We start from the raw sequence: 10,916 nt of genomic DNA, 5'->3' as shown, positions 1-10,916 counted from the left end.
TTGTTCAAAAACTGAGTGTGAGAGATGAATTGAAAGTTATTTAAAGAATGTCTTCACCACTATGATAAAAGAAATCGCTAGTAGAATTTCAACTTATAAATCATTTTTCATTCATTGATGATAGAAATAATTATCATGGTCATATAGTAAAGAAAAAATAATGGATAAATAAACTGAAAATATTTGAGTTTAGCAAAAGATATACCAATGAATCCATGGAATTTTGTAATAATGTGATCTACTGTAAATAATGTAAAATTGAGTTATTTTGATACATCTTGATGAAAAAGTATGCATAGAAAGTCATGGATGATGGTATGCAATAAAGACCATCTGCAAAATACAATAAAATATAGAAATGATTTTATCATGGGATGAGGCTATATCTCAGCATCTGTGATCAGAAGCCTCTACTATAAAATGGAAAAATGAACAAATTTGTATATTTAAATATTAAAGCAAAATCTGACAAAGAGCCAGAAAATTGGATTTGGAAGACTGGTTTATCTTTCAACAAGATACTGATCTGAAATGTTCCACTGAATGGTTATTATAAAAGAATCTAGGGTAATGACACTAGTGTTTAACAGGGACCCAATGATTGAAATATACCACTAAAATTTCTAGTAAATGATGCTTTAAATTTAATTTAGGTCAACCAATACAGTCTAATGTTAACTTTTAATACTACCAAGTGATTTCATGTAGATCAGTTTTTGAACACCAGAGAGAGAAATATGATAGAAGCCATTTTAGTTATGGCTTGTTTGTGAAGCTAGAAGACCATACTTTTTTTTTTAAGGAGCAAAGCAGAGAAAATTTTTTATGTACTTGGCGATAAGTGTTTTTAGTAATATTTGTATTTTATTTCCATAATTTTAAGTAGTGAAAAATTATTAAAAAATACTGCCTAAAGTTAAAATAACTATTTAAGGCAAAAACATGTGTTAATTACTAGTTTCAATATCTGTTGTCATCAGTAATTGACAAAGTTTATTCAGTGTCAAACATTGAATAAACATTAAAGCAACCGAAGCCGAATTAACGGACTAGAAGTGGCTATAATAATAATTTTAATTATTTAATTAAAATTATAATTGTTAAATTTAGAATGAGATGGCGCCTAACTCTAATACCAAATTATCTTAAATTATTATTATTATTATTATTATAGCCGCTTCTAGCCCATTATTTGGCTTTGCTTGCTTTAATGTTTATTGGGTTAGCTGATGTTTGTTTATATATACTGAATAAACTTTATCAATTACTGGCTTTCTTATTAAGCTATTTCCTTCTGGTTTCATTCCAGATTTTCTTATATCCAATAGGTAATTATGTCTTTTATGCAGTCTAAGCAAGGTATGATAAAACCAAAATTCATATATTGTGAGTCTGCAAAGAATGAAACTCTCATTGCAGTAAAAAATAGGATGTCACACAGCTAATAGGACTTTTAATGTTTCTCGTTCCAATTGGGTATATAAATCCTCTGGGAGAAATCCAATTGAAAGAAAAATGGGGCCAATTATTTGGAGTTCACTCGAACTACAAAGGATGTTTCAAGTTCAGATTCAAAGATGATACTTTATGATAGCAGCAGCAAAGTCTGTTTTCATAATCTTGAAGAAGAAATGGAAGCTAAAAATCAGATTTTTCTCAGAAGAAACCAATCTTCAAATTGGTATGTGGGTGTTAACAAAGCTTACAACTGTGAAGAATGCTAAAAAACATTATGTTGGATTTAATAATAAACTTTCTACAAACCTATAACCAGCGTGAAATATGTTCAATTGCTGGTTATAGGTTTGTAGAAAGTTTATTATTGTATTCTTCCGGTGTGTGTTGGTTATTTATTTATTATGTTGGATTCATAATTAGTATAGAAAATGAATGTAATGTAAAATTTGTGAGGAAAGTGCCAAGGAACTTGTGTATTTTGTGTGGCTTGATTGTGAAAATATTTCAATGATTCAGAAGTTTTCTTCTGAACCATTGAAATATCATCACAAAAATAAGTTTTACCTGAATCAAATCTGGGATGTGGAGAATTAATATTCAATGTTTCCTTCTCTGGATATAATATTAACTAAGCAGGTGCAAGTAGGCCTATAGTTTTTTCTAATTTGTGTTAATTTTTCCTCTCTAAGAATTAGAATTGCTACTTTTTACTTGTTATCCTTAAAAGTATGTTAAAAGATTCCAAATGCATTTGGAATCTTTTAACATACTTTTTAAAAAATGTAATTCAAATGTATATATGCTCAAACTAAATATGGCATTTTAAAATGTCAAAAGTTCTTGTTTGTAATTAAAAACTTTTCAAACTAAACAACTTTAATGCCAAAAGACAGTTTGGTTTATTCTTAATCTAAGTTTGGCATCATTAGAGAGCACATTTTTATATAAAAATTAAACTTAAAATAAAGATATTCATTATTAATCAAAAATTTGTTCTAGTGGGTTGTGATTGTTTGGTCAAGTACCAATCAAATGGTTGAGAACCGAGCAATTTTTTTTACCCCTGAAAATATTTGAATACCAAATTGTTCGAGTATGGAGTGGTTTAAGTACTATATTTTCTTATTCATACTTTTTTTAATGAAATTGTGAGAGTCGAACTTAGTGAAATAAATGTTTAAATATTTTTTGTTGAGAAAGGAAAATTTTATTCAAACCGACATTTAAAAAGAACATTAAACTGTTTTCCCACGGACTTATTTCCTGGTTGAAGATGATACATCAAATGTGTCACCCGGAATCTACGAAAAGAAGAAAGAAAACAACTATTGGACGGAGGCAGTGGGAAAAACCCAAAGACGACCCCCTTATAAAAAGGAGGGGTTGATGCGTCAAAGAGTGTCCAGAATTGAGTGAACTGTGGATTATGTGTGTGGATTATCCACTGCCCGTAACTGTTCTAATCACTGCCGCTCGGGAAGACCACTGCCTAAGAAACCTCATCGTTCGAAAGAACTGTGTGAGATAAGAACCCTCATTGTACGAAGGAAATGTGTACGAAACCTCATTGTTCGAAAGGACCTTTGAGACTCAAGGACTACATTTCCGACTCTCATAACTAATATCAATGTATTTATCCTCGCGCGAATAAAATGTGAACTCTCTCTCATAAATACGGGTTAACGGAAAAGAAGTAGCTATGTTAACTGAAATCAAATATGATTTGTATATAGCTTAAATAGAACAATAAATGGGTATTATGTATATAAAGACAATCTATAGAGTGAAATTCCTCTGATTCTCTCCTTCCGCCTCCATCCCGGAACCAAAAGTCCACACACGTGACCGTTTGCGTATCGAAATTTAACGGCCAATCTGGTTTCTGTGTCTGTCCATAAGACACAGTGGTGTCATCCTGACAGGATGCCAAAGAGGTGCCGATCCTGCGGTCACAAAATAAGTATGTAATATAAATGTGTTTTATGTGAATAAATGTAAATATTATTTGTTGTCAGCTGACAAAGACTCAAGACAATTATGGCTTTGGTGAATTGCATGTTCCAATGCACTTGATTGTTATTTTCTTTTCTTTTCATGATGATAAATTTGTATATTAGCATATGTCATTATCCTGTTTAAAAAGTTTTGGCCCTTTTTTTTTTAACTGATCAATTATATCTGGACAGTCTTATGTTTCTGTTTTTGCTTCAGAACCAAGTTGTGAAGTATCTAGCATACAGATTTTTGACATGTTTAGATGATATTTGATGATGATGTAACTGATAATATCTGTCTTCATTTAATGTTAGGCCCTGAAAATTGTTCAGAAATTGTAAATAAAGACAACTGACTAAATTTCAAGATCATTTCAATGTATTTACAACTTCCAACGAATCATTTATACTATTTGAATATAATGATTTTTCGTTTTTAGACATTGTTTACTGTAAATTTTTATTTATTTTTGCACTGACTAAAACAAATTGCATTTGACATAATAACAAATCATATGATATGTTAGATTTATGGACTGAATAATAACTCTTCTCTTAAAATGATTGTCACAAACACACCAGAAAATTACTATTTAATGCAACACTTACTAGATAAGAATTAATTTGCATGCATGAAAATCTGCCAATAAGATTCAGCATTAGTGCTCCTAACAACAATTATTAAAAATTTAAGGGAGGGAAAAAATAATAATAAAGTAATACTGTTTCATAGACATGAGGATTGATAACTTAATTTTCAGAGATAGTTCTTAATTGACATCAATTTTAAGAATATAGTACAGTATATTTATCTATTAAGAGTACTTGATCCTTCTTATTGTGTTCAGTAACTGAATACTAAATATAAAAAGCATAGCAATATGATACACTATGAATGACAGATTATAAATATGAGTATCGTTTTTGATTTAAACAAAAGTTATTCTTCAAATACTTTTACTGGTCAGTTATGACTTAGAGAATAAACATTTCTAGAAATTATAATATACCTTTTATAAAAGCGGTTATGTAATTTGGAAGGACATTCTCATGGGGAAAAACGTAGTTTAGAAAAATTCATAAAAAAGAACATGTGAAAAATCACCATCAGCTGTTAAACTTGAAAGATTTATGAGAAAATAATTTGGAATGATTATAGGTAATATCTTTGTCAATTTCCTGTTTTCACATCTATTCATCCTATTACATTGAAGAAATTCAACTTGATGACAGAAATCTAATAAATCCTAGAATTGTTGATATCAAGTTAATTTCAAAATCAAAATAGATAATACAGAATCTTACTTGTTAGTCAGATTGAAGAAATAAGCAAGATAAAAAATCTTAATATCAATAAATCAAAACTTTGGCTTAGAACTAGTATCAGTAACAATAACTTAGAGCAGATAAATTAATTTAAATAATTTAAGAGCAGTAAGAGATTAAAAAATAGCAGCATTGAAAAAAATTATGAAGAAAAGAATGAATAAGTAAACTTGTACTTTTGATACACTGGTGTGACCAGAGGGTTGGCACCAGACTGGTGATGCCTATATCAGGAATAACACTATTGTGTCTTTTAAGGCACACACAAAAACCTTGTTGGCTGTGGTTTCGGCTTTTTGAGTGAGCAGTTGCATATGTAGACACTAGGGGTCTGGGATAAAGGCGGCCTGAGAGAGAATGTGGCAGAAAGAAGTGCACACTACGACTTAAAGAAATAATACCCATTTATTTATGTAAGCTATTTACACATAAGTTTACAATAATGTTTCATTTAACCTTTATATAGTGGCAAAATAGATGAGCTCTAGTAGCATAACATACTGGATAATATGAATACAACATAACATAATCTATTGGGCTTTATACTAGTAGATATGGAGTTAGCATGTTCCTAGCTGAGAGAGCTTACATTATTATGTGTGATGCTAAGTACTTTGATAACTTGATTTATGAGTCAAGATTGTAGATAGTTGGTTGAACGGGATCATAGATCGTTGAGGAAATTCATGTTCGTTACGTTGGCTTGTAGGTTCTTGGATCAAGAAGTTCGAATGTTTGGAGAATGGCAACATTGGACAGGAGCAACGGTTGAAGGGATCGGCAATGGAGCACAGCCAACAAGGTTTTTGTGTGTGCCTTAAAAGACACAATAGTGTTATTCCTGATATAGGCATCACCAGTCTGGTGCCAACCCTCTGGTCACACCAGTGTATCAAAAGTACAAGTTTACTTATTCATTCTTTTCTTCATAATTTTTTTCAATGCTGCTATTTTTTAATCTCTTACTGCTCTTAAATTATTTAAATTAATTTATCTGCTCTAAGTTATTGTTACTGATACTAGTTCAAATGCAAAGTTTTGATTTATTGATATTAAGATTTTTTATCTTGCTTATTTCTTCAATCTGACTAACAAGTAAGATTCTGTATTATCTATTTTGATTTTGAAATTAACTTGATATTTAATAATTTTTAAAATATAAATCGTATCGTATTACACTTTCTTAGGAAGGGAACAGGGTTGGTGAACTCTCGGACTCCCAACGACCTTCTTGTCTTCGATTTAATCTTTTTATATTGGTGGTCCTCCTCCTTTTATATTGGTGGCCCTCTTTTTAGCCACATTACTATTTTCGACCAATGGTGAATATTTGTAGTTAGTTCCTGGTGACATTTTTGGTGAGTCCCCCGAGAAAGGAAGTGACTGTGGGGAGAGAGATTCAATCATCCTCCTCTAATTAAATTGAAAATTTCGTTTTCACTGGGATTTAACTAATTTAACTTTCAAAAGACAAAAAATTTTCTCTCAAAAATTTTGCCAAGTCAGACTCTCACACTAGTATTATTGAAGATTTGGATATAATTGTGTAAAAGAGGAGAGTATATGGAAACAAGGATGATAAAACAGAAAAATAATGTATAGTAAAACTGATTTAATAGACTAATTCAGGTGAGATGTTCATTGAAGCCAAAAGTCTGTATATAATAAAGTAAGTTTTACAAATATGTGTTAAAAAATTGACAAATTAATTAGTTTGTCTATTTTTACTTATGGAGATATGTTTGTGTAATTAAAATTAGAGGAAAAGGTGGAATTATGGAACTACCCCATTTCGAACTGATAATAAAGGTGAACTGTAGCGGATTGTGGCTGAACTGAACTAGGCAGACATCTATAGCAAGGGGAAAACCCGTTTTACGTCAGTTAAACGGTTGTCCATATTTAATCAGCAAATTTGTTTCTTTCAAAATTCGCAAGTTTTGAATGCTAAGTGAATTTAATAATTTTTAAAATATAAATCGTATAGTTGTAGGTTTACTGGTGCATGTATTCTGTTCCAGAGACTTAGGGGTACATATTAATCTGTGCAATGCTCACATTTTTTAAATTTTGGTCCTGACAGACAAGTTAATTCAAGATGGTGATGCGTGAAATACAGACCCCATTGGTGCTTTTACAGTAATATGGAACTCAACTCCTCCAAACTCTCTCTTTGCAAGCAGACATTCGTCCAGAGCAATTTGTGAAAAAGACACTAGGTAGAAAGCCAATTCTTCCTGAGAATATCAAAAAAGAGCTGCTGGAATATATATTGTTGATGGAGGTCATATTTTTCTATTATAAAAGCATTTTTGCGATAAAATACATTGGAGTAAATAATTTTGTAATTATTTAGCATTTTTTGTACTTTCCTATTTGTTTTTGGCTACATTAAAGCATTTTTTGAAAATATACAGTAAGATTCCGTATTACCACTCAATTTTCTCTAAGCCCACTTTCTGACTTTTTGTACAGAAGTCTTCAAAAACCATACTTATAGTTAAACTAGTGAAAAATCTAATTAGGAACATTTAGTTTAATAGTTACCGGTACTTTTTGCACAAAAAATGTGGGTGTAGTTATGATATCTTGTTTACAATTCACTAAAATGTAATTGGGGTTCCATAATACCACCTTCTCCTNAGCGAAAAATCCAATTAGGAACATTTAGTTTAATAGTTACCGGTACTTTTTGCACAAAAAATGTGGGTGTAGTTATGATATCTTGTTTACAATTCACTAAAATGTAATTGGGGTTCCATAATATCACTTTCTCCTCTATGTATGTATGAGAATTTTAATTTTTGCAGAAAAGTTTTCTGTATGTATTATTGCTTATGTACTGTACTTACCATAAACTGTAATAAACAAGTATTTAATTTATTACAGTATTAATATAGGTATACTAAATTGATCTTGTTTACAATTCACTAAAATGTAATTGGGGTTCCATAATACCACTTTCTCCTCTATGTATGTATGAGAATTTTAATTTTTGCAGAAAAGTTTTCTGTATGTATTATTGCTTATGTACTGTACTTACCATAAACTGTAATAAACAAGTATTTAATTTATTACAGTATTAATATAGGTATACTAAATTGAAATAAATAAATAAACATTTTTTGGAAAATACATTTTAATTTTATTTAACTATACAAATAAATAATGTTCTTAAAAAGAAAACAAAATTTAAATTTGATAAAAGCACAAAAAATTTCCTATTTATTTGTTTCAGGATGTTATGTTGAGACACTCCTGTTGGAATGTGGAGTTAGAGTGATAACTCCTAAATTTGAAAAAAAAGCCTGTTAATTTAATTACATATAAAAAATACATTTTTCATTTGCATGAACAATTGGAGCAAAAATTTATTTAAAATTCTTGTTTCAACTATTTTTATGTATTGTAAACTGAATATAACCAAAGTAAGGACATTGGAATATTTCAAGATGGAAAATGCTTTATTAAATCTTTTCTGGTTTCTTAAATAAGCAGTTAGTTTATTTTTTGATTTTAGCATAAGGCTAAGTTTTTATCACTTTCAAGAGTAATAATAAATTTAACATGTCCAAAAATTATTGTATACAGATAACCNTAGGCAATTGGAAAACAGGACATTGCCTAAATTCCTCCACGACATTATACTATACAAAAGATATGTCGACGACATCATCATCCTATGGAGGACAACTCCCAACATAGCCTGTTTTTTAGACGAAATGAATGACAACCCGTATGGACTGACATTAGAGATGGAACAACACAGTAACACCAGAGTACATTTCCTGGATTTGGACATAAGATTTGATGATTCCATCATCCGCACATCGGTTTTTCGCAAACCTACTAATGTACCGGCATACATACCAGTAAGCTCATGTGATCCCTTCCAGTACAAAATGGCGGCTTTTAGGGCATTGGTTAAACGAGCTTACACACACTCTTCCACACAACAAGCACTAACGGAGGAGTTAAATTACTTGGAAAGTATCGCCAGATCACACGGGTACCGAAATATTATACAAAAGATTGCAGAGCGCCACAAACAAACACAGGCTTCTTCCAACATTGTAATCAACACGCAAAACACAAGCAATAATATAGAAAATAGGAGGATACCCATTAAGTTCAACCCGCTATTGAAGTCCCTGTACAACACCATTGCTAAACAAAGAAATGTTAACATAGCATACAGAAGATGCAGCACCTTGTTTGACATCCTACGTAATGAAAAAGACGGATCCAGGATGGAGAGGATATCAGGAGTATATAAAATTCCTATAAGGGATAACAGGTTCAACAGAGACCTGGTATATGTGGGATCAACTAAACGCTCGTTAGAGGTTAGATTAAAAGAACATATTTCGGATATACAGCACAACAGGCACACAACCTCACTCTCCACATATGCCACTGATCCCGAAATAGTGGCGGACTTCAATGCAGCACGGATAATTGCCTCCACACCACATATTCACCAACTAAAATGGCTAGAAGAGATGGAAATTTTTAGGGCGTATGACAAATCCGAGTGTATTAATTCAAGAGAAGAGATCAGCCTTTCCATGGCGTGGAAAAAACTACTCCATAAAGAGTGATAACGAAATTATATTGAGCCTTAAAAATAAATGATATTAGGGAACACGAGAATATTAAATAATCTTTATATCTCAACAACACGTTTTGGATCGTTCTCTTAAATTTGAACATCGACCGTCAAAATAGAACAATTTCAATTACATCACGTGACGGATTAAGCGAATGGAACGATTCAAGTTCGGAAGCATTAAAACTTTTTGAAATCGCTATTCGATCCAGCTGTTATCCTGATGAAGAACCCAGAAGGGGTTATGAAAACGTTTGATTTTTGAAAGAAAAAGTGATACACATCGGTTAAAGTTCCGTAAGTCAGATTTATTGTATTAGATTTAATGCTATCTGATTCTGTATTTTGGCATCCAGATATCTTTGTTATGCATAAATTATTCTTTTAAATTTATCATTGCATGAATTATATTGTCTATAGGTTTGTTAGAGAAAATTTTTGAAGAAAATTTCATTAATACTACTAAATTTTATTCCTTTGATGCAGTTTGTTACTAAACAAACAATATTGTTGGATTTTTAATCTAGCTATATAAAGATATTACATCATTTAGACTAAAAATAAATGGTTAAGTTGTCATCTTTTGTTAAATTTAATAATTAGAAATAAATAAATTTTAAAATATTTTAGAAGAAAAAATTGATTTGGAGTGATACTCTAACCTGCAGCTTTGCCTATTGCTTACATTTGCTTGTACAGATGTGTTAAATCTGGATGTATAGTTTATTACTGTATGTTGGGTTTAATATATATGTAATTTAACATGTTACTATGAAAATACATTCATGGGCATCCATCAAAGATAACATGGGTCTGAAAAACTATTCTGATATTATTTGAATGCCTGAAGATGGATCTAAATGAGACTAAAAGTATTAGTTAACATTAAAATTTATGCTGGTAATAAAGTGTATTGTATTTATATATTTAGAATTTAACCAATTGATTACTGTCATTAATATTTAATGCTAATATAGTTCCTCTGAGTTTATAAACTATAAATACTTGATAAATTATCTTTTATAAAGAACTAATCTAATATAAGGTTATTTTTATCTATAGACTATTTAACTAGAATATAATTGTTAGTGGCATTTTACTATTTCCATTGAAATTGAACAATATCAAAATAGAAATCTACTTTTGAATAATGGTTTTTGTATATCTGCATACTTCATTTTCAGTTTTTGAAGTTCTTTGTAATAATTAATTTGGTTATCCAAATATCGTATCTACAGACCTCTTAGTTTTAGGATGTGATTTTTCACATTCGGTTCCGCATCTTGAAGAACAAAAGACAAATACTTTTCAATATTACTTGCTTCTATCTTCTCGACGAATGCTTCTGCAGCATGGGATTGTGTTCACTGAACATTTTTATTTTATTGCATAAATGCTATTTTGTAATTAACATATGCTGTTTGGAATAATCTGATTGGGATTTCAGATCAGATTATTTCCACTGTTGTTTGTCCATCTATCTTTCGTTAATGTCTAAAACAGTTAGATAGATGAAATCTGAGACTAGA

The 10,916-nt window shown here is 30.5% G+C and overlaps 1 protein-coding gene across 1 annotated transcript; it reads left to right on the top strand.

The window, feature by feature from the left end:
• The first annotated feature begins 8,500 nt into the window (after positions 1 to 8,500).
• LOC111626625 lies at positions 8,501 to 9,379 on the top strand. The gene has a single exon (XM_023370071.1). The coding sequence runs from the start codon at positions 8,501 to 8,503 to the stop codon at positions 9,377 to 9,379; it is 879 nt and encodes a 292-aa protein (XP_023225839.1).
• Positions 9,380 to 10,916: the final 1,537 nt, after the last annotated feature.

This window comes from Centruroides sculpturatus, unplaced genomic scaffold (genome assembly GCF_000671375.1).
Source record: "Centruroides sculpturatus isolate CEXI.00-Female unplaced genomic scaffold, Cexi_2.0 scaffold399, whole genome shotgun sequence".
Taxonomy (NCBI): Eukaryota; Metazoa; Arthropoda; class Arachnida; order Scorpiones; family Buthidae; genus Centruroides; species Centruroides sculpturatus.
Note: the sequence above shows the minus strand (reverse complement) of the source record. Positions and strands in the feature narration are given on the sequence as shown.